The sequence below is a fragment of the Pieris napi genome, chromosome 4 (assembly GCF_905475465.1).
Source record: "Pieris napi chromosome 4, ilPieNapi1.2, whole genome shotgun sequence".
Lineage (NCBI taxonomy): Eukaryota > Metazoa > Arthropoda > Insecta > Lepidoptera > Pieridae > Pieris > Pieris napi.
Window position 1 is genome coordinate 1,721,867 of NC_062237.1, and position 24,297 is coordinate 1,746,163.

A 24,297-nucleotide genomic window follows, 5' to 3' on the forward strand; every position below is an offset into this window, starting at 1 on the left:
CCCAATAGTTGTGCGTGGCATAAGAAGGGTTTTGTGGAGAAATGGAAGGCTATACTTGTGAGATTTCGAATTGGGCTTTTACGTCTGACGATGAAACAACCTTTTTGGATATTTACGTGTATCATATTCTATAATACACTGAAACAATCCAATTAACAGATTTCCTATTTGTCAGCGGCCATGTCAATATTGTGCCTTGTCATTGAATATAAATTATTCAATAAAACAAAATTTTAGTAAAGTTAGTTTATTTAAAAATATATCAACTTATATTTATTAATGTAATCAAAGCTTACTATTAATATATTAAATAGTCTTATTGCCGTTCTCAGAGTAATTCATTAAAGCATTAAAAAAATGAAATAATTTCAGCAGAATTTTAATTAAATGCTATAAAAGGCACTCCTGTATGCTTATCTAGTATTAAATTTCATTGCAAAATTCGATAGATATAAAACTAAATCTACAATAGATGCTATAATGAACGACTCTAAGTACGACAAATTATTATATTTCTTTCTATAGACATCAAAAGCATTATTTATTATTGTTTCAAAAGGCACTTTTTGTTGGCATTACTTTGAAACTATATAAAAAAGTCACAAAATTCTTATGAAAATTATTCACTTATGTGCTTAAAAAAATACATGAATAATAATTGCACATCACCACACCTCAATAAAAATACACAAACAGATTATGTTTTAAATAATTAGACAATAGCACCATTACAACTAAATATTTTTCACAATGACAAAACACAACCTAAATCTAACAACATCTTAAATACTGGCAGTTACATTAATTACTAATGAATTTTATTATAAAAAGCGCGGGAAGTTTGACTGACTTTAGACTTACAATTTTGAAAAAACACAGATTAAAAACAAGGTATCATATCATATGCAGAGTTATTAAATTAATAATAATTTAACTTTTAAAAAATATGGACTTCAAACACTTTAAAATATTCCATGATTATTTTAAAACTATATAGTTTAACGTTTTGAAACTTACTAGTCTTATTATATTCTTATAAACAAAACAATATATTACAGACAAATAACATTTTTGTACTGTCTATAAAGCAATGGCACTACAGTACATTATAATTAAAAATTGAAATCGTTGGTATAAGAGATTATTTTATCGAGCACAATTAACAAATTGGTAATTTTTCTAGTAATGTGGTATAATATAATATTTACATACTTTTGACTAAAATCTGAATCTCATTGAACGTTAAATTATATATAATTAATGAGTTAGTCACATTAACTTATAATTGGCTTAATTTTTGTTATATTGTGAGATTTTCAATAATAGCATTATTAAAACAATGTAAATATTTTTTCTTTTACTTTTACCCACATTTTAATAATTCTAATAAAGGTATTTTTTGAGAAAAATAATATGGTAAAACATTGAAAAGCTTACTTAACTTACTATCGGCGCCTCTGTCAAATAAAAAACTAATCAATAAGTCAACAACTTTATAAGATCGGTCTTATGACCTTAAATAGGCTTTACATATAGCCCATAAATTAATTTGTGCATTTTCTCTGTACCTTTATTTCATTAACACAAAATAATTTGTTCAACAATTGAGATTTTCTCTCTGTCTGTATGTATTTGTACCTCGGTATCCTGTCTGTTATGTTATGTATCTAAAACTGTTAAACTCTAAAGGGAATCTTAAATTTAGCGGGTTAACGTTTCATTTTCTCCAAAATGGGCAGGATCATTTCGAACGATGGTCGCTTACCGGGATCTTCATTCATGCAGATCTTAATCAATTTCGAAATGTGGGGCGAAATACCAGGTGGAATGCTCACACGCAGACCTTCGAGAGCTATCTTCATGCCACACTCCATTGGTGACAGATCGGCGAATGGAATCTGTGAAGATGTTTATTGAAATATTATTAGGCTATGTGAGAGATTTCCAACTATGAAATTGTGTGTCCAAATGATAGCTATTCTTTTTATTTCTGTGTGCAAATAAAACTGGCATGAACTTATATTTATTATATAACTTTATAAGCAATAGTTTTATATCGTTAAAGTATATAGTAATTTTTAGTAGATTTTGACAGTGGTAAAACAAGCCTAAAGAATTGTTGGTGTAAAGTATTTTCAACAAAATGCGTCCGTTTCTACAGTAACTAATTCTGGCTTGCACGAGTTTAATTCAATGGATATAAAAGCGAATTTATTAAATTATCTTCATAATTCGTCGAACTTATTTAATATTTTTAATTTTGGAGCAAATTCGCAACAATGTGACTAGAACATTTCATCATAATACCAAAGAAAGATTTCGTCCAATTGACTTGTATCCAGGTAATGCAAAAAAAAAGATAGCGCAATTAATTGTCAGACGCGGCCATTGTTAATTCAAAAAACACGACCTGGCTGTATGGGCTAAAGTCCTTTGCCTTTCCCATTGAGGATAAATTAATATAATCATTCAAACGTATAAATACCGTAATTAATTATCAAACCTCTCTCGTAGCCAGCTCCCACAATAAGACAGCGAAACTCCACATGTCAGCGGCTTCCCAGTTCCTCTTGGCGCTGGGCTTCTGCAGGGTTTCGGGGGCCATCCAGGCAGGGGCATACACGCGGCCCTTCTCTTGGAACGAGAATTTCGAGTCCGCCATGTTTATACGGGCCGTGAGGTCTTCGTCGATCTGGAATTATTTCATAAATAATGGATAAATTCAAATTTAACCGTTGCTATGGATACATTTATGCCTGTACTTATATTACTAGTTTTTTTAAATGTAATAGGAGGCAAACGGGCAGGAGGCTCATCTGATGTTAGTGATACCACATGGACACTCACATTGCCAGAAGACCAGTGCACTGCCGGCCTTTTAAGAATTGCTCGCTCGCTCGAAAATGCTCATACTTGTTATTCTTAATTTGTTAATGAAGTTGCGTAACAATCTAATGGGGCAAGAGGCACTGGACACACTTGACAAACTTTGCCGATTGTGATTGGTCAATCGGACATTGGTGTATCATATCGCATGTCAACGCGTATTGGTCTGGGGTTGCCGTTGACGAACGTATCAGAACAATAGCCATTTTGTCTAACATTCTCACTTCTGTTTCATAGATATTCTGAAGACAATTGGCCTTCTGTGCCTGACACAGGATTTTTAAGTCTTGACGCTTAGCATTCTAAATCCCGTATGTCAAATTCAATTTGTTTTTGACATACAGGATATGTTTCCAAGATGTTTTTATCATACTTATACTAAGCTAACTCTTTTAAGACTTGGATATTTTCTCGTGTGTTGTATGAACAATTGTTACATGACATTTTTATATGTCACACATATAAATAACTGCATTGGTGAACGCCTCTTTAATTACCTGTTAGCCCTATATCTCAAATGAAGATTATTGTATAGTCTAGATTGTAATTAATGTAATGCGCACCCGCTTTTGTGAACCTTATTCTAATAAGAAAAAAAGTTACACTCACCATAACATGCTTGCTGTTCAGATGGTAAGTGGGCAGAATCCGGTCCCTTTGCAAGGAGTGAAGATAGGCAAGCCCGGCGGCCACATCTCTCGCCAGACGCAAAGCCGCGGCTGCGTCTACTACTACGCGACCCCCGGCCCCACCGTGGAGAAGAGAATAGAGTGAGCCCCATGACATGTATTGAGATATTACTACCAAAGATGGAGGAGAGACGCAGCATCCCACCTAGAATGGTAATTATAAATTCGTTTAATACTGGCCGAAAATAAGCACATTAAAACAATGCATCTATAGTCTGTTACCCTTAAAGTTTAATCAACTACTGAAATCTTATTTTAAATGGAAAATAAAGATTATTCTCAATCTGTATAAATATAGGTAACAAAGCGTTACGGGGTAAAATAACTTGTAAATAATCTTTGTCAAAAATCCATATTTTTTATATATTATGGCAATAGTTATAACTTATAACTTTATGCCAGTTTCAAGTAAAAAATCCATAATTAAAAATATTGGTTTTTATACGTCAATCACGTGACACAAAACGACATAGTATGCTTTCAAATAATGCATGATGTCTACGCCTGTCTATTGCTAATACTGTCCAGGAGGTTAAAATCGTCAAAATGATAACTAACACGTATAAAACTTGATGTTACGTGTTTACAAGCATCGACTGGTATGACGCCATCTTGCTTAGAAAAGCTTTTTGGCGGGATCATGAAATTATGAATGCTTAATTAGAATATTTAATTCAATACTTATCAGAATTTAAATGACAATTCATATATGGTTTGGTCACTAATAAATAATCTGAAATGGTTTTAAAATCTGGTCACATAGTGGTCAAATATTAAATCCATATCCAAATTATATTTTTTAATCACAATTAAAATTATAAATTTTCGTTGAGACCTGTGGAAGCAAGAGGAGTGTTTAGATACGTACAATACTTTTTTTTATTGTCTATTGTTATATTTTATTGTAGATTGATTCAAAAAAATGTTATAATAAATTGTATTTAGTAGCACATATGCTTATTTTAAACATGTTGTGTATGTGAGTATAACAACAAGTATAAAATGAAAACTGTGTATCAATAATACTTACAACAGGCAATATGTTGGGGTGAGAAAATATCCTGAGCTTGGGGAATTCTTCGTTGAAGTCTCGCTGCACGCGGGGCGTACATTCCCTTACAGCGATTATCTTCGCAACTATATCATTCTTCTGCCAACGACCGCGCCATGTTTCACCTGAATTAAAAAAAAATAATAATTAACAACGTTATGAAAAATCAGTTGCATAAACTTATGTATCAGCAAAGTAACAATACAATGCAATTTCTACCAATGTTTTGGTACATTAGTCTAATATAGCCAATTAAGCTTTCATAGCCTAAATTCACTATTGAATAAAGTAAATTCTCTAATCTATAGTACATTTAAAAAATGGCATTATAACCTTTTAGGTCTGCTCTTTCTGTGTCAATTAGAAGTTCAGCCTTCTGTGCCTGAGCTACGCCGTTGACGATATTTAAAAGAAAGTTAAATGGTGCACAGGCAAAGTTCGAACCAAGCTATGGCACATAGGTATATTAAAAACTAATCAAAACAAAAAAATTCTTTCACATAAATAAATTTTGATTCAATTCAATTCAATTCAAAGCCTTTATTTTTTAACTAATACAAGAGAACAAAATATAGATGTATATAAAAGAAAAAAGTTTAACAAGCACAGCTGTCCTCTTGTATAGCTTGCCTTTGTGGCACAAAGGCCTCCTCCCACTGTTTCCATTCCTTCCTATCCCTGGCAAGTCTTTGCCACAGAGGACCAGTGACTTTTTTAAAGTCATCAGCCCACCGGGCACATGGTCTTCCTCTCTTTCGCTTGGTGTTGTAGCGAGGTGTCCATTGGGTGACTTTTTTCGACCATTTTGCTCTCTGGCCTCTGAGCAGGTGTCCTGTCCATCTCCATTTAAGCCTTTTGGCTCTGGTCATTCCATCTTCCCAGTTGGTGATCCTTCGGAGATCTACAGCTCTTTTCCTATCATTCCGTGTGTAACCTAGTATGCTCCTTTCCATACTTCTCTGGCAAGTCACAAGCTTTTGACTTGTGACTTGCTTAGTGGTCCAAGTTTCGCAGCCGTACGTTAGGATAGGTAAGATGCAGGTGTTGAAGATGCTCCTTTTGATCCTAAGTGGGTACTCTTTATTCTTTAGGATGTGTTTTAGTGACCAGAATCTTTTCCAGGCATTTGAGGTTCTTCTCTCTATTTCCTGATGGGCTTGTTCTGTCATGGAGATGAGTTGTCCCAAGTATATGTAGGTTGTCACATATTCTAGGTTTTCGTTCTCTAGGATAATAGTATCTGCTGTTCTGTTTGTCATGGCTTTTGTTTTTGATTTGTTCATTGTTAAACCCACTTCTTTGCTTTTGGTTGCCAGTTCTTCGATCATAGTTTGTAGTGTTCCCGGGTTGTCAGTTATGAGCACAATGTCATCTGCAAATCTCAAATGGTTGATCCTTTCTCCATCTATGTTTATACCGCAATCTTCCCAGTGTAGGTTTCTGAAGACTTCTTCCAACACACTAGTAAAGAGCTTAGGCGAAAGAGGGTCTCCCTGTCTGACTCCTTTTTTGAGTGGGAATGATTCTCCCAGCATCTCCAGCTTCACCCTGGCCGAGCACTGGCTGTAGACATTTCCGATGAGTCTAATGTATTTCCCTTCAATGCCTTGGTTTTTTAGCGCTCTCCAAATGCATGGGTGCTCCAAAGAGTCGAAAGCTTTGCTGTAGTCGACAAAAGCCAGATACAGGGGATATCCATATTCCTGGCACTTTTCGACAATTTGCTTCAAGGTGTGCATGTGGTCTATTGTGGAGAATCCAGACCGAAATCCGGCTTGCTCGATAGGTTGTTGTTCGTCAAGTTGTTTCGTGATGCGGTTGAGAATGATTTTTGCAAAGACTTTATACACGTTGGACATAAGACTGATAGGACGATAGTTGCTAAGGTCTTCTTTGTCTCCTTTCTTGTGGATTAGGATTATTGTGCTTTGTGTCCATTGTGTAGGTATGTATTCAGTATCCAATATTTCATTGAATAGACTTGTTAATGTTGTTAGTGTGTCCGGAAGTGCAATTTTGATTGTCTCATTTGTTATGTTGTCGGGGCCAGGGGATTTTTCATTTTTCTGTGTCAGGATTGCGTATTCGACTTCCCTTTCTAAAACAGGTGGGATAGGTTCTTCGTGTTCTGGGTCAGGGTTGGCATATGTTTCGGAATTGTTGTTACATGAGTACAGTTCTTTAAAGAAGGATGTTGCAGTATCTAGTATTGTTTTTCTATTTGTAACTAAGTTTTTGTCCTGTTTTTTGAGTCTTGGTATCCATTGTTTAGGTGGTTGTAGTTCTTTTAGGGCTTTCCTTATTCCTCCTGTTTTAGTAATATGATTTATTATGCAGTCCATTGTTTTTTTTGCTTTATCCTTTTTTATACTCTTGTTAATTTCTTTGCTGATCCTTGTTATTTCTTTTAATATGTCTTTATCCTTTTTGTTCTTGAATAATTCTTTTCTTTCCGAAATTAGTTGTTTGGTCTGTGTGCTTAATATTTCCTTCGTCTGTTGTTTTGGTTTTTTAGCTTGATACATTCTGTTTATTTCTTTATTGTATCTTTCCTGCATTGCGTTCGGGGATTCTAGCAGATGGTTTGCGTCTAATTTGGTAGTAAGGGTGTATTCCTCAGAAGGTAGCACTTGTTTGTAGCGTTGCCTAGATTTAACCTGGTTTTTGGAGTGTAAGGTTGCTCTGACCATTCGGTGGTTGGTGTAGAAGTTGAACTGGTTGATTACCTTTACGTCTTTGAAAGCTTTGGGTTGATTGCTTGTTATGAAATCGATTTCGTTATGGTAGCTACCGTCTGGTGACTTCCAGGTCCATTTTTTGCTAGGTTTTTTCTTAAAGAATGTGTTGAGGATAGCCAGGTTGTTTTCGTGACTCAGATTTACTAGTCGTTCTCCGTTATTATTTCTCTTTCCTATGGTGTATTCGCCGATGATATTTTCTTCTCCTGATCTTAGCTTGCCAATTTTCCCATTGAAGTCTCCCATAATTATTAAGTTTTTTTCTGTTACATCTATTGCTTTGGATAGTTGATGATAGAATGAGTCTTTTGTGGCTTCTTCTGCTTGTTCTGTTGGTGCATACACTTGTATCAAGGTCCAGTGTTCTCTGTAGCCTGTTATCTTTATTTTTAGGATTGCTATTCTTTCTGAGATGCCTGTGAATTCTAGTATGCTGTTCTTGAGTTCCTTTCTGACCATGAAGCCTACTCCGTAGTGTCCTTTTGTCTCTCCAATAGAATATAGAATGTAGTCGTCATGTTCAGTGATTTCTGTTCCTAGTCTTCTGACTTCGCTAAGGCCTAGAATGTTCCATTTAATGTTCTTGAGCGCCTCTTCCAGTTCCATAAGTCGATCGCATGTTCTTAGTGTTAGTACGTTGAGCGTGCCGATGTAAATATTGGTGTTTATTTGACTTCGTTGCTTAGACTTTGGTAGGTTGGGCTTTGGTGGGTTTGGATTTGGTAGGTTGCTGGAGTCAGCTGGAGGGCTGCGGTCGCGCTTCCCCACGGAGACCGCTGTCCGGCTTGGGGAAAGGTATATTTTGTTGGTTGTTTGTATTTGTTCTTTGGTTTTATTTTTGTTTTGATTCCGGGGACCGCTGTGTACTAATTGTTATTGGTTAGATGTTTCTGAAATAGAATTTGTTCTGTGGCGTATCATTTTTTCAAATGCATTGGTTACAATCATTTTCTTTGGCTCCGTCTGCCTTGTACCTTCATAGCAGTCAGATTGCGTTGGTGTTTTAGATGGTGAGCGCTTCCTTTTCTCAGTTGCCTTGGTTGAGTTTGTTTCCTTTATTATGAGCCGATCATATCGGATGAGAGCCAGATTTCCTTTCTTTCTTTCTTCTTGTTGTAGGGACTTTAATTCTTTTCTCTTCTGCAGTACTTCTTTGGGGTATTCTTCAGACACGTATATGTTTGCAGGGAATCTTTTGTTGTTTTTTAAGATTTCTATTTTTCTCCATGCTAGAGTAAACTTTATGAGAATAGGCCTGCGTTTCTGGTCGACTTTAGAGCCAAGTCTACGAGCTTCACTTATTTCCCATTTATCAAAGTTGTCCAACTCGCAATCTTTCCCCACCTCGTTAAGGACCTTCAGGACCAGTTGTAGGAGTTCTGCATTATTGCTTTCGTTTTCCTCTACTCCGTGGAGTATTAAATTATTTTTTCTGACTTCTCTCTCCAGATTTTGCACCTTATTCTTCATAATTGCCACGTCGTTTTTAAGTATTTTATTCTCTTCTACCAACGGTTTCAGTTTTTCTTCTATTGTCGACGCCATGCTTTGGGTAAGGCTTTTGGTGAGGGCAGTTGTTTGCTCACGAAATTCGTCCCTAGTATCCTTTTTGTTTTTATTCAGCTTCTCGTCAATTTCCATTATTTTTTCTAGTAGACGTGCCAGCTGTTTCTCCATGGCTGTGAGTTAGCGTTAGTACGTGTGTGTAAAATCGATTTTTAGTTGGCAACACTAAGTTAGCAGCACTGGTTGGTAGTTGGTATCACCGGTTGAAGTTTTTTATTTTGCACCCTGGTATGCTTATTTTCGCATTTACGAAAACAATCTTGCGGGCACTGCCCTCTATTGACAATTAGTTAGATTAGTTACTTTATATTATTATTAAATATATTTCCGTAATTGCACAACAATAAATGCTCTCTTTAAAAATGTCTCAGTAAGAATTGCACTGCAATAAATGCTCTTCACAGTAATGTCCGTTTCAGTACTTATACTTTATATTTAAGCAACTCACAATAACGGTCGTTGATCCAAAATAAACACGTATTAGACAGAAAAAACTGTCAATCTGGGATCTCAGTTCACTTGCACAAAGTTTTTTTTTATTAGTTCACAATTTATAGTCACCAACACAAAATCAGTTTTGAAAAGTCGAACTATTTGTATATATTCCGTACTCCACAAAGCACCTATCACTTCCAGAGATGGACAATTCACTAATATTGCCTTATTATTGCTATTTATGATATATTTCTACTTTTAACTATATTTAATTAATTATGTTATGAGGACACGATGTGTCTGTTATGACTACCCGCACCGGAATCAATTTTTCAAAAATCAAATTTTGATTAGTGTTATATAAAAAAGTGCTATTTTAATTTCTGTAAAAAAAATTATTAGACACTTTTTTTATATAAAATAATATTTTTAGGAATTTTGAAAAAGTTGTAACTTATTACTTTACAGTTTGTATACAAATAAATTATAATTTCATAGTACATTCATATATGAAAATTAAAAACCAAATATATATTAGTGTAAACATATTATGTTAGTGTATATTAAGATTAATTAAAGTCGGTTCTTACCAGAGGGAGTAACAGCAATACGCGTATGTAAGGCTAGTTCGTTTATATTAATTCCCTTGTGTCGGGAGAGGGTGGCATCCCGACTCCTAGTCTTGAGTCCCAACCAGGATTGGTCCTTGAACTGAATCTTCTTTAAATCCTGGCCTTGATTAACTGCCAATTCATGTAATCTAGAAATAAAGAATATTTAGATATTAAAAAGTGGCATTTTCCCGTTGTCAGTCAATTATAAATTTGCACATTTAAACATCTGGAACAGTTTGAAAGTTGTCATTATATAGGGAAAGCAAATAAACAATTTTTTTTAATTTTATCATTGTTTTCGAAGGATGAAAATGGGAATCTTACCAATAGAATTAGGAATTCTAAGGCAGGGTATTATATATCTACATGTCAAAAACAAGTTAAATCACCCTAAAGAAGTATAGATGTGCTTTTGACCTCAAACTTACCTCTGAACAAGTTGACCCTTAGTCTTATCAAGTGGTGTGTCACCATCCTTATTGGCTAATGAGACCAATGCTCCAGCAATCACCAAGTCTTCAGCAATGGCACTGTATCCCCAAAAACAGGCATAATGTAATGGAGAGTTGCCATGTTCATTTGTGAAATTTACATCCACCCTGTTTTGTAACAGCTGAAATAATTTTTATATTTTGTTACTAGAATGTTGCATTTCTGATAAAAAATTCCTATCTGTGTAATAACAAAAAGCGTGTCTATTATTCAGTATGTAAGTCATGTAAAGATGACAGATTATAAAAAGAAATATATTTAGTAGTTACCAATTGTACAATAGGTCTATGTCCATGTGCAGCAGCTAGATGTAATGGTGTGTCATCCCCCATGTTTGTAACATTAATCCGAGCACCCCTTCTAATAAGCATCTCAACAATCTTAATGTGACCTTCTTTACAGGCCCAGTGTAAAGGGCTGAAGCCATGGTCATCTCTAAAAGGATTGTCAAAGTTACAAATGAGGAAGGTGGAAATAACAGGAAAATGTGTTTCTGGTCTAATGATTCATGGGTTTTTGATTATTTTAAATATATTATAAAGATAACTCTTTCAACTAGACAGATATTTCATTGTTTTGTTAGAATATCTTGATGTTTTATTTATTAGCTAGTCTTAAAAGTTCTGTTAGTCATATTTTACCCTGCTTGTGTACAACTGTATATATGCTATATATTTAATAAATAGCCTAAGCAGCATTGCTTCTTATAAAATAAGTATTTAAAACATCTGCTAGCGCTGTGCCACACCATATTACGTACATATTGTGGGCGACAAGGGCGTAGGTTTAAAAGGGACCCTTTTCATTGCTTAGACAATTTTTTGCACTGGATATTACTTTTATGGATGATGAGAAAGAGAATAATGTTTGGTCTTACCCCTGATTCATATCATGTTCAGTATCATCCAACCAAACTCGTACTTGTAAGGCATTTCCTTCCCTGCACCACTGAAATATATCTTCCATGTTTTAAGGCACAACTACTTTATTTAAACGTGTATAATTCCTTAATCTTAGTTTTTTTTCGTCATATATTGTTCACACGAAAAGTAAACAAATATTATTTAAATTATGTGTTAAATTTATTAAAAAATGCTACGGATGGACTCATTCATGATTCAATGATTTGACTTTGACAGTTTCGCAATCTCCCAAAATAACAACACAAAGAAACCAAGTTACGGAGTCTCTAATTTATTATCCTTCTCTCTCTTACACACTGCGATGAAATATATCCCACTCCTTTTAACGCAATTATTATTATAAACATTCGTCTTTCGACCTACTTCTATTTCACAGAAGTTTAGATACAAATTAATTGAATTTCGAAAATTTCTTCTCTTTAGAATGGTACCTACCACATTATAGACATTAATATTACTTAACATCAATGCTACCTAAGCAGTTATTTAAAAAAATAAAAACTAAGTAATAGTAAGCAGGAGTCGGATGGAATGGTTTATTGCTTGGATAGAAGAATACCATCTTGTAATAAATTATCACAGCCGGAGAGAGAGAGCTGTTAAGGCTTAGTGCAATGCTCCAAACAGTTCTCAATATACTTAAAACTTTATTTTAACTAAAATACATCTTATTTCTTAGCAAATGTAATTTTCATTGCATGTGTTGGAGTAATCTTAAATCCTTGTAGTGCTTCTTTGGCAGCTGCAGACTGCATTTCATTTGCAAACTCCACAAATGCAATGTCATGCCGATTGGGCACCAGACGAACTTCTTTAAAACCAGGAAATCTAGAAAGAATATGTTTATATGAGATTTTATAATTTCTAGTGGAAATTGCTTCTATGCTCCATCAATTTTAAATGAGCTAATGATTAAAATTTTGCATCAACATTAACTTATGAATTTTCAAGCATATAAATTTAAATAGTTGTATGTATATATTTTGGTTGTACATGCAGTTTGCAACTATAATCAAAGCTATTTCTTAAATTAGGATTAAATAAATTGTTTTTTTAAATATATACATGGTAATAATATGGTCATTTTGTAGATCTATAAATTATAGTCAGTGTAAATTGTATGACTATGGATCAGAAGAAAGTTTACATAAAATAATACTAACTGGTTGAATAACATAGACAACATCATCTCTGAGGTTTCATCTGGGAGGTTTGTAAGGAACAGAATCTGGTTTGGAGGTTGCTCCGCATTAACATTATTAAGGTGACCAGGTTGACCAAATCCAGGCACAGCATTTCTATTAGCATCTTTCTTCTTCTTCTTACTGTCTTCCAATGACTTGGGCATTTTAGGCCGTTTAGGTCTTTCTTGGAAGGTACCTTTTATTTTAGCAATGACATCACTGTCAGTTTTTGAGTATTGAATCCTCTGAAAGATACAAGTTAAAAATGAGTATGTAAGAATGTCTATAGTCTGTACACATATATGATTCATAATTTTATATAGGAAGCCTTAGAGCCATGAATAGATATCAATTACAATGTCACAAGAAATAAGTATTCTGATAATTTTAATTAATGGTAAATCCTGACCTACTCAGATATTCATACACTTATATTAATTAAATTCATGAAATATCATATTAACAATAGCTTTTTATGATATGGACTCAGGTGTTATTTTAGGATAAAATAGGAGTAGTTAGTGAAAGTTCTCTTACCATTGGCTTATCATAGAATGGAAATCCTTGCATACTTCGCAGTGCAACTGTAGCACTTGAAATTTCCTTAAATATTACAAAAGCTTGTCCCCTCATTTTTAACGTTTTAAGGGCTACTATATCTAATATTTGGCCAAATTGTGAGAATATAGCATATAATGACTTCTTTAATTCATCCTTTTTTATTTTTTCGTTCAGGTTGTTGATGTATATCGTATGATTTGGTCGAATATCCATTGCTGAAAACAGTTGTTAGTTTCAATTTGCGCTACAACCGCATCCTTTTCTAACCTCAAATAATAAAATCTAGTTTAATGCATAAATAGAGTAAATAATACGTACTCATAATATATTATTCTTATTCTTCAGTACCGTGTTTCCTGGTCAGATAGTAGAAAGAACTTTTTCTAGAAAAAGTTTAAAATTCTTAGCTATTTTGTAAAATGAAAGTATTTTCAATAACAATATTGAAATCACGTAGTCCTCTGTTAACAGTAGGAGTCCCACAGCCGTAGTTTGTTATGAATGCACTTGCTGTTTTTTTAAAACTATAAAATCAAATTACAATACACGAGTTATTAGTAAAACTAGCGAACTAGCGAAATACAGTATCCTGCATCAAGTACCGACGCGGTCGGCGTCCGGCGAATCGCGATACCTATACCACAGACTAGATAGGAACTATTCAGTACATGTCACAGACAAATTTAGAAAATGAAATGAATATAAGTGCGTTTTCCAATTACAGCACTAGAGCGCATTATGCGGCATAATGCTCAACGTTGAATGTTCCAACTACAGCAACGCTTCGCACAATTGAGCACTCTCAAAACTAATGCTCTCGCGTGCTTCTCGCAATAAATAGCAACACAGTGACAGAAAATTGACCAGTGTTTTTCATTAAGTTGGCATTTATCGAAATTTTCGTTAGTAAATATTATTTATTGTTGAAAAATTTGTAAGGCTTTCGTTTCGTCGTAGATTTCGAAAATAATTAAAGTTATTTCAAACTGGTAAAAAAAATAAATATAAGTATGGATGGAGGTATAAATAGTTACTTTTTTTATATTCCACATTTAAAATATGAATACAATTTTATTTTAAAATTCGGATCTGTAAACAAATTTATTTTACAGGATTATACTTTTGTAAACATTGCAATTGTTTTGAAAAACTATATAATTTTTTTAGAAATGATTTAAAAAAAAATACTCAAAACGTAAATGATGTAAACTTCTTACATGAAACTATATATTTTACTGTTAATTTAGCTTGTTAAAACCTTATATTCTTTAAAGGTTTTCTCTTATTTCAGTTAAAAAATGTTAATGAAATAATTTGATTATTAAAATAAGCGTAAAAAGTTTTCAACCAATTATTATTGTTAACCACATTATTTATACATTAATGAGGTTGCTAACTCTATTCAGAACATTTTTTTTTCAACACTGACTTAGCGCACTCTGCTGATGCATTTGAAAACTAATTCACGTTCCAATTAAGCTTCAGCATTATGCGGCATTGTGCGGCACTGAGTCGCATTATGCTCTGTAATTGGAAAACGCACAAGGTATTCGAAATGATTATATATAATATATTCTTTTATAGTGTATTCTTTTCTGTTTGGTTTATTGGTAGAACACAGTCCATCAGCTTTCGTATAAGTCAATGCCAACAATGGCACTATCTGCGAAAATGAGAAAGCACTCTACAAAAGAAACAATCAGCTATATCCAGATCAATATTACCTGATGGAATAAATATCTACCATATTGTTAGTTAAAATGATCCAACGTTAGCAAACTTTTATTGCTTTTTTCTTGTTAATAACATCAGTATTTCAGCTATCAGTATATCAGTTATTTTATTATAATATTGGCTATCTATTAAATTTATTAGAATAAATAACTACACTGGGTACATAACTAATGTAAAAGAATACTTTTCTTATTACATATTTTTATTTCAAGGGCCATAAGGTTTTTCTTTAATAGTAACACTGTGTACAAAATAATGAAGTTGGCAAGTAAAAATTTTAAAATCGTTTTGATTTTTATTTTCTACCGCCCGATTTATTTACAAAAATTCAGTGTTTAAATTAACGTTAATAGTTCTAGCTGAATAGAGCTACTGCAAAAAAGCTAATTGTGCTGTATCAATTACGAAGAGACTCCAGTGCAAAATTGACGCTTTTGTGTTGTGATATTAACATTATTAATTTAATTATTGTAGTTTAATAAAATTGTTTCACATGTACACTCCCTGTTTTATTTATCTACATGAATTTATTCCTTAAAATTCTGTAGTTTGCATACCATTTTAAATCCTCGCGCCATACGATAGTACCGATGGCATTAGCTGGAGCGCTGGTGTAAGCATTTTTTTGACTATGAAGTTGTTGTTCTTCTTTGCTTGAAGTAATAGTGTAAAGTGTTCACTGTTCTGTGATTTGTACCGAGTGCGCGCGCAACGGCACTTAGCGCGCAAATTTTCTAACAATTTTATAATTTATTTACATTAGAGTAATACGTATATACAGTGCAAGTGATTATTTTCTCGATTAACGTTTTTGTGTCTATTTAATAACGCACTTCGTTATTGAAATTTGAACGAATAAATCCTTGAATAGGCCATAGTTCTTGAATAAACAGTATCAATGGTTCGAAGTATGCATGATTTTGAAACGGTGACTCCTGATGTTTGGAGACAAAATGAAGAACAATGGAAGGAAAGGCTTTTTAAGTTACCAAATTGGTATAAGGTAAGATATCGTTTTCTCGTGAGTTAGTTGTATTGATTTGACCTCCACTTAACCCTTGTGTCCTTTCAAGATACCACTCATAAATTCAAATGCTTCACACAATCTGTCTGATGGTACTCTGGCACGGTTCCGGGGCATGGTACAAGATATGCACAACCCAGAATTTTATTTTGAGGAATTTGAAGTGTTTAACACTATAACCAATGAAGTAAAAACAAAGTCTGGCAAATACACAGACACATCCTCTATTTTGGTAAGTGCGAGATAATTCTAACTAGTATTATTATTGTTGACTTGTCTCTAATAAAAAAATATTTTATAGGAAAATGAAAAAATTAACTACACAGAAAATTTGAAAAGTGCACAGAGACAGACAATGGTAGTTGTGTCATTACCTGGTTTAAATGAATGGGCACAAAAGGTTGAAGATGACAAGAATCATTTATCACATTTAAATGATCAGCCAAACACTTCAAAACGACTAAACACAACAAATTTGAAGCGTAGTTATGAAGATTGTGAGGAAGACTCTGATGCCATGGAAGTAACTGCAGTTGAAACGGGGAAAAAAGAAGCAAAAGTAGCTGACAAGACTGTAGAACCATCTAATATTGTATCCAGAGAGCATTTATTAAACTTTCCATTGCCTGATGTTGCAAGCAAATCATGTATCATTAAGGTATTTTTCTCTCATGACAATAATGTAATAATTATAGCTTTAACTTAGCTTATTAACAATAAAAAAAAAAACATACATTCATTAATTTTTTTTATGAAAATGGGCTTTATACACTCTGTATTTTATGTAACATACTATAAAGAATATGTGAAAATTTAGTAAGTATTAACATACAAATATATACCAATACTGTTACAGATCTATGATGACAGTGAGAATCTTAAAATAAATGATATGGTTGAAGTTGTTGGATTTTTATCAGTAGACCCTGGATTATCAGGAGAATTTCAAGCTGAAAACAATGCTTTCATGGAGCCAAATGGTGAGACACAAGCAGAAACAATAACACATAATCCACCGCCAAGCCTAGTGCCTCGGTTGCATGTGGTCTATGTTAAGAAATTGGAGCATTGCAATCCATTGCTTAAGGATGCTAACCAAGGTATGTTGTCAATTTATTATATTTATTTTATTAGTAATTGACCACTATTTTATATTTCTGTAAATCCTAGATCCTAGAGAGATAGATTTATAAATAACAATTCTTAGTCTTATATACTTAATTTTTTTATTCAACACAGATATACATGATAATTTGTTATGTCTTGTCTTGGTCTGTCAATGAAGCGTTGCCTTTTTCTTACTTGTCTCAATAGTTATATGTGTCTTGATTGGTGAAATCTAATTAAATAATTAATTAAGAAACTTAAATGATTTTTTGTATTTCAGAAAATATGCTAGTAGAATCAAATTCAGCTCGGGATCATCTACTTAAAGCATTAACAGAACTATTGTTGGGAGATGAATTGGCTGCCCAGTATCTCATTTGCCACCTTATAGCTTGTGTGTGAGTTATTTTTAAATTAATTTAATATTAAAATAATGCTTATGACTAAAATGTTTTGGACCTAATAACATTACTCAATTACATTATATCAGGATATGCCAATATATATTTATATCGGTATATTGCGTTGCTTGAGTAACTCAGTTTTTATGATTGTTGTATCAAAACCCATTTAATTTTTTTTCAGTTACCTCCGCCAAGATACCATAACACTTGGTCAGTTTTGCCTCAACCTGTCAAACTTACCAACAAAACGTTACCCAAATTATGCCAAACAATTATATGATGTTATAAAACAGTTTGTTACCAAGAGTTATTACCTTCCATTGACGGTTGATAATATGAACACAATGGCCCTATTACCAAAGTAAGTTAATTATTAATTTGACAGAGAATACAAATTAAAAATCATACTTTAAATATCTTGATACATATAAATAATATTTAAAAATGTCAGTCAATGATAATAGTTTGTGTTTAAAAAACTGTTTTGACTTCTAATATGATTAAACTGAACTATATATGTTTTATATCTCTAATGACAAGAAAATCAAAGGTAATCTTGCTTTTCTTAATATATATTTTTTTCATTTTCAGAAAAGATTACGACTGCAATAGATTAACAAGTGGTATACTTCAACTAAGCAAACACACTCATTTAGTTCTAGATGAGACACAAATGCAACAAGGGCAGTTAGATGCAACCGGAGTTAATAATATAGCTGCACTTGGTCATTTAATTAAGCTCCAGAAAGTTGAGTACGACTTCAAATATTACAAAATGGAGTTTGATTCAGATATATCAGTTTTGGTATTATCCGAAGGAAAGAGTTTGTTGCCGGTAAGTGTCTGGTAACTGAGGAAATATATTAATAGCCAAACATGACTGGTAATAAAATTCAAATGTGGAATATTTTTTTTTAAAGGACTCCAAGGAGTTCAATTAAAATTCCATTTTAAATGTGCATATAAAAACTTTTAACATAACCTAAATGCTATTGTCCATGAAATTATTTATATAATATATTTTTTCATATATAAAAATTATTAAAATAGGTAATTGCATGAGTGATGAGACCTTACTGATATTTTTTTTAATACTTCATTTTATTTACTTTAATAGTATTGGCATGTTACAGAGTGACTATCATGTTCCATTGAGACCAGAAAAATCCTCTTTGGACATTTTCGATGCCATCGTGGAAGCAGCAAATTATTATCTTAAAGAGGAAATAATGAATTCAATACGAATATATTTAACTAGTCTTAAACTTGTGAAGTACAGTATTTCAGATGATTTACAGGTATAGTACAAAAATTGTGACTATGATTTTTTTTTTATTTTAGCACAAGTTCTATTATAATAAAATCTATCTTACTTACTTTTTTAGTTACGGTATACATTTTAAAGAGTTTCTAAATTAGAGATGAGATATCTGAATTGTTATTGTTAAAATTATTATTCTTGACAGTAGGATGTTTTTATACTTTCAGTTTGTAGAAGAAGATTTCATAGAAATGCGTAGTAAGTCAGACGATGACAACCCAGTTTCTGCAGATGATTTGCACAGGCTTTTAGTTCTAGCGCGGCTGGTCAGTTTGTCCCGCGGTTTCGATACACTTAATAAAGAATGTTGGGATATCACTAAGAAGATGGAGGAAGAACGAGTTATAAGATTAAAGAATAGAGTGGCACCGTTTTAGCTTTTATAAATTTTTTTTAATAAAACATATTAGCAAAATTGCGTTTTATTTTACATTCTTCCTCAATTTAGACGAACATGCTTAAAAATTGTCCATTGTTAAAAAGTACATGGTCTGTCCATGTGTATTATATTGGTAAACAATTTTTGCTATATTAATATGTTAAATATCAAATTCTATTTCAAAACGTTTGAATTGTATCAGTGGTTTGCTTTTTAATCGATTTCATACAATGCTTACTTTTGCGTACACAAAAACTAAACATGCAATTGAATTTTTTTTGAAGTCAGTTAAGAAACGGCGTTATGGACTATTCGACATATTATATATTTATAATACAGTCAAAACCGTTTACGACATCGTTTAGAACAACATACCGGTTATATTGCCCAAAATCAAAGGTCCCGGCTGAATTCTATTATATTAGGTAGGTACTTAATAACAACATCATCGGCTGTTCAACTATCGGTTTTTACGTCCTAACAAAAGTAGTCCCTTCGATGTCGTTATAACAGATTTTGGCTGTATAATATGTATTTAAAAGATGTTCATGTTTTGTATTATATTCACAATTTTGGTCGAAATTGTGACGAGCAGCGCTAAGAATTTCCGGACGAATAGGAAATGCAGTGAACCAGTTAAAAACGTCAGCGTGACGTATCAGACGTAAATGACAGTGACGTGTTCGAATTCAATTCACGATATCAACTTAATAGAATCCTTTTTATTTATTGATTGAATTTAAATAAATCATTAAAGAAGGTGAAGATAATCACACAAAACCAAAATGTCTACTAAAAGTAAAACGTTAGATAGTGCAAGTAAAATTAAATTAAATGATTCAGTATGGAAAAAAGCATTTTCTTCGAACGCTGAATGGCCTGACAAGGTTAGGCGCGATCACGGGATTTTCGGATTAAAAATTTAATTGATAACTGGTAAAATGGAATTATTGTTTTAGGAGGAGTTTCTAGATGTTATTTATTGGATGCGACAGGCAATAGGCATTGTATTGGGTCTTTGTTGGGGCTTATTACCATTAAAAGGATTCTTGGGACTTCTGTTGTAAGTTCTTAATATTTCTACAAGTAATTATTTATTAAATAAGTCAGCTAGCCTTTAAGCCAAGTATGTGTAGAAAATGCCATCTAGTTATTTTTTAAAAATTTCATTTCAGATTTGTGGTTGTGAATGCAGCAGTAATATATTTCTATGTAAGCAGTATTCAAAATGTAGATGAAGAAGAGTTTGGAGGAATGTGGGAAATAACCAAAGAGGGGTTTATGACATCTTTTGCTGGTTTCTTAGTAAGTACTCTTAGATTATCCTAAAATTTAAATTACGGCCAACCTAAATGTTTAAATATTATTTTGTAATAAAAGTCTACTAATAAAATGAAAATAACTAAATATTTTAAAGAAAAAAGTGTCAATGAAACATAATACTGATAGTATTGTGTTTCTCTTAATCTTTGACAATTTTAAACAAAAATTGTACTTTCAGGTCACATGGATAATTATGTATACAGGCCTACATGGGACCAGTAGTTTATGAGACCAGTATTGAATTATAGTGCCAATATAGCCAAGACTCAATTTTGGAGATCGGGAAAAATTATTGCTGATACTATTATGAATGTTTTTTAATCAACATTATTATTTAATACTGAAGAATGCTATCATAACATAAAGGACCAATCTGCTTTTGCATCAATTGTTTTAATGGTAAAATTGTAATTTATGTGGTGTGGAAATATTTAATTTTACCAACTCATCAGAATATATTGTTTCTTTTGTGATGTAATTGTGTATAGAATTAGTTAATTTTTTTTTGTTTAGCATTGATACCAATTTACTTTAATCCAATAGTCTCTATTGTTGTTAGCCTATTATTTAATCTGACTACAGTTTTATTGGATAAATCAAGTTATGCTTTGCCAGGTAGACTATTTCTGCATCTATTAGTTTGGAGCTTATTGCAATTGAGAAAATTTATCAAAGAGTTTTTTGTGTAAAGTACAAGGTGATAAAAAACATTCATAATAATTGGGTTGTGGATAGGCTTTTAATACTACATATTGAAAAGACAGATATTATGATATTGTTATTATTTCATTAATAAAGGCATCTGATAAAATCTATTTTACAGAAATTACAAAAAAAAAATGTGGTTCAGATTTATATGATTTATGAAAATTCTTTCTATTTATGTGTATTGTTAAGTTTAATTGTGTGTTTATAGAAACAGATATAATGTTTGTAATATTTTGTTGTGAATGAAATGGTCTGAGTTATTTTGATCAAAATAAAGTGAATTTATGTGTCTGAATTAGTTATAATTTTAATAAAATGATATAATACCTTGTCTCAAATAATAAAAAATTAGATCAACATTTAAATTTAATCTTCTCGCCATGTTACTAAAACATCATCAGTTCTATATCTTTGTGTGACAGTGGAATCCTTAAAATCCATCCTAGTTCCAGATGCATGAGCTGACGCCCCAGCATGAGCAATCATAACACCATTGTCGATACAAAATCGTTCATCTGTAGCAAATATTTTGGCTCCTCTTTCTGAACACATAATACCCATCATTTCTTGTAATCGTTCATTACAACCAACACCACCCACTATGAGGACCTAGAACATATTTTTATATTTCTCTTTATGGGTAAAATTGGGTGTTAGATTTTTTATGTGTGCATTTAACATTTGCTTATATGACAAGAAAACAACATTACTAAGACTCAAAGGGAAATCACCGGTGTGTTTCAGGTACAGAAGGCCAAACACCTACTTTCCTGGCACTGCACTGGTTTATTTTAAATAAGTTAAAATATTTTATCTCATCACCCCATCTAATAAGCCCTCATCAATGTAGTAAAATAAAAAAAGAATCTGTAGCTTTAAATAAGTAAAAATATAGGATTTGTCAGACCTCATGTGATTCACAATGTGCCATGGCCCGTTCAGTGATTTCTACCAGCATAGCAAATACTGTTTCTTGCAGAGAGTAGCATAAGTCTTCTGGAGAATAGTCTTTCAGCAATTCTTCTATTTTATCCTCCATAAATGATAGGATTCCCGAAAAACTTACATCCATTCCTGGAATATAGATATTATACACAAATTTACTTACTGCTGCATTAGTAATAGTACTTTAAATCAGCCCCAAGACAACGTTATTCTAATGACATTATTATGTATACCTTTAACACAATATGGTAAGTGTAAATATTTTTTGCCTTTCTTTGCCAACTGCTCAATATTGTATCCTGGACTTGGTGCATTTGATAATTTTAATACTCTTGCAAATCTGTAATACAGAATTTATCATTAAAAATATAATTTTCAGAGATATATGTCCTAATTTTTAACATAAAAATTTATAGAATATGCTACCAAAATATTATCCAGATACATATATTATATATTACAATATAGAACTTTTTAAAATGTATTTTACCTATCTAAACAATTGCCTACAGCAATATCAATTGTCTCTCCGAATATCCTATATCTCTGCCTGGAATATGCTATAATTTGTGTATTACCTCCGCTAACATAAAGTACTGTTGGGTTGTGAGCTTGTGTTATTAGTCTACCCATTTCTATATCTGATGGTTGGATAAGGAACACATAATGTTTAAAAATGTTTAATAAAATAAGTCATCAACTTTTTTGTTAAAGGATACGGCCAATACAGTGGTTGACACCTAAAATAGGTTTGTTCCATAATAAGGCACATGTCCTCGCTACAATCGCACACACACTCAAAGGTGCACCCATCCCAGGGCCTTTTGTATAACAAACTACATCTATTTCATTTGGTTTTAATCCAGATTGTTCAAGAGCCTCTTTTAAAACCTCATGTATATTTTCTCTATGATGTTCAGCTGTTTCTCTTGGTAAGAAACCTTAAAAGTAATATTGATTAAAACAAATGTAGATTAAATGAAATGGTTCTACCATGCAATAGAATATAACCTAAATTTTAATGCATGAAGATGTATTATGTCGTCAAGATATTCTTAAACAGTTATAAAATATTTAGATAAGATTCAAGACCTTCTCCAGGCGGTGTTATATAGGTACGTCTACAGTTAGCCAGAATTTCTCCATCTCTCACAATACCAATGCCTAGTTTATTTGCACTTCCTTCAAACCCTATAGCTACTACCATGGCGGATTAATATTGTACCTAAAAATTATAATATTAATTTGAATTAAATAAGGGTTCTTAATCATAAAATACCCCATTTATTGATGATTTCATACTTTGTGTCTTGTAATTCAATTACAATAAACAATTTACATATGCAAAATTTATTTGTTTACAAATTTGCGCCTTTGGTTCTAACGACAATTGACATCTATAACTCAAAAGTTTCAAATGCCATTTTATGTGTAAATACTAAATACTGTTATTTTCATTCTCGCTAATCTGTGGCCAACTCCGATCCGACTACTTAAGATAAAAGTGAATTTTTTTGTATAATAAAGCTATATTCGTATGTTTTATAGCGGACATATAATAAATTAGCTGACGAGATCTTACGAGTGTCATGCGTTACGTCATGATCTACTTAATTTATTGATAATTGTTATTCATAGGGCTGAAGAAATTCTTTGGCAAACCCAGTATTGAAAGTCTGTATTAATCTTAAGCCTTTTATTTTAAATTGTATTAAATGTTATATATTTCTATTTTCTATAGTAATTAAAAATGTATGCACCTCTTAAAAGTAATACAAAACTGAAAAATTATTTAACATTTCAAAAAATATCAAAACATATTATTATAACAATTAAGAATCATTACTTGGATTTGGATATTACCATCATGTATTTGAATTGACTAAACCGCAGTATAATATTATAGGCAAAAATTATAAGTAGTTTTTTTAGAACACACTGATAAATGAATAAATTATTAATTAATAAAAACTTCAGTATGTTTAAACAGATAAATGCTTTAATAACAAGTCACTCAAATACTCTTAAAATACAGGCGATCTCTTTGCAGGGCTACAAATAAGCTTTTGATAGTAATTACTCTGAGGACCACTTTCTAATTTGTATCTCAAGAAACAATCTCGTCTTCAGCGCTGTCGATATGTCAAACTTCATACATAAACTAGATTTAAGTTTGATTAGCTTAGCTTCCTACGGGCCTCAGGGTTAGATTC

General features: G+C 32.3%; 5 protein-coding genes across 5 annotated transcripts; 2 read left to right on the forward strand and 3 right to left on the reverse strand.

Annotated features, from left to right (window-relative positions):
- Positions 1–1,531: 1,531 nt before the first annotated feature.
- Positions 1,532–11,701, reverse strand: LOC125048770 (integrin-linked protein kinase). The gene is made up of 8 exons (XM_047647644.1): positions 11,349–11,701; positions 10,741–10,906; positions 10,408–10,592; positions 9,956–10,125; positions 4,606–4,751; positions 3,496–3,720; positions 2,504–2,692; positions 1,532–1,898 (listed from the first exon to the last, which is right to left on the reverse strand). Exons 1-8 carry the CDS (start codon positions 11,435–11,437, stop codon positions 1,710–1,712), a joined length of 1,359 nt encoding a protein of 452 aa, XP_047503600.1. The 5' UTR covers positions 11,438–11,701; the 3' UTR covers positions 1,532–1,709.
- Positions 11,702–12,028: 327 nt separating this feature from the next.
- LOC125048771 (U1 small nuclear ribonucleoprotein A) lies at positions 12,029–13,757 on the reverse strand. The gene is made up of 4 exons (XM_047647645.1): positions 13,458–13,757; positions 13,116–13,354; positions 12,558–12,823; positions 12,029–12,222 (listed from the first exon to the last, which is right to left on the reverse strand). Exons 1-4 carry the CDS (start codon positions 13,459–13,461, stop codon positions 12,063–12,065), a joined length of 669 nt encoding a protein of 222 aa, XP_047503601.1. The 5' UTR covers positions 13,462–13,757; the 3' UTR covers positions 12,029–12,062.
- Positions 13,758–15,678: 1,921 nt separating this feature from the next.
- Positions 15,679–19,144, forward strand: LOC125049006 (mini-chromosome maintenance complex-binding protein). The gene is made up of 9 exons (XM_047648000.1): positions 15,679–15,876; positions 15,947–16,129; positions 16,199–16,555; positions 16,754–16,997; positions 17,285–17,402; positions 17,590–17,769; positions 18,000–18,243; positions 18,542–18,706; positions 18,897–19,144. Exons 1-9 carry the CDS (start codon positions 15,772–15,774, stop codon positions 19,104–19,106), a joined length of 1,806 nt encoding a protein of 601 aa, XP_047503956.1. The 5' UTR covers positions 15,679–15,771; the 3' UTR covers positions 19,107–19,144.
- A 623-nt stretch (positions 19,145–19,767) lies between these two features.
- Positions 19,768–21,430, forward strand: LOC125048639 (respirasome Complex Assembly Factor 1). The gene is made up of 4 exons (XM_047647416.1): positions 19,768–19,995; positions 20,068–20,171; positions 20,284–20,413; positions 20,610–21,430. Exons 1-4 carry the CDS (start codon positions 19,894–19,896, stop codon positions 20,658–20,660), a joined length of 387 nt encoding a protein of 128 aa, XP_047503372.1. The 5' UTR covers positions 19,768–19,893; the 3' UTR covers positions 20,661–21,430.
- A 57-nt stretch (positions 21,431–21,487) lies between these two features.
- Positions 21,488–23,516, reverse strand: LOC125048638 (probable tRNA N6-adenosine threonylcarbamoyltransferase). Its single transcript, XM_047647415.1, has 7 exons — positions 23,387–23,516; positions 23,177–23,309; positions 22,804–23,025; positions 22,575–22,725; positions 22,318–22,424; positions 22,047–22,213; positions 21,488–21,748 (listed from the first exon to the last, which is right to left on the reverse strand). Exons 2-7 carry the CDS (start codon positions 23,289–23,291, stop codon positions 21,506–21,508), a joined length of 1,005 nt encoding a protein of 334 aa, XP_047503371.1. The 5' UTR covers positions 23,292–23,309; positions 23,387–23,516; the 3' UTR covers positions 21,488–21,505.
- Between the last annotated feature and the right edge of the window lie 781 nt (positions 23,517–24,297).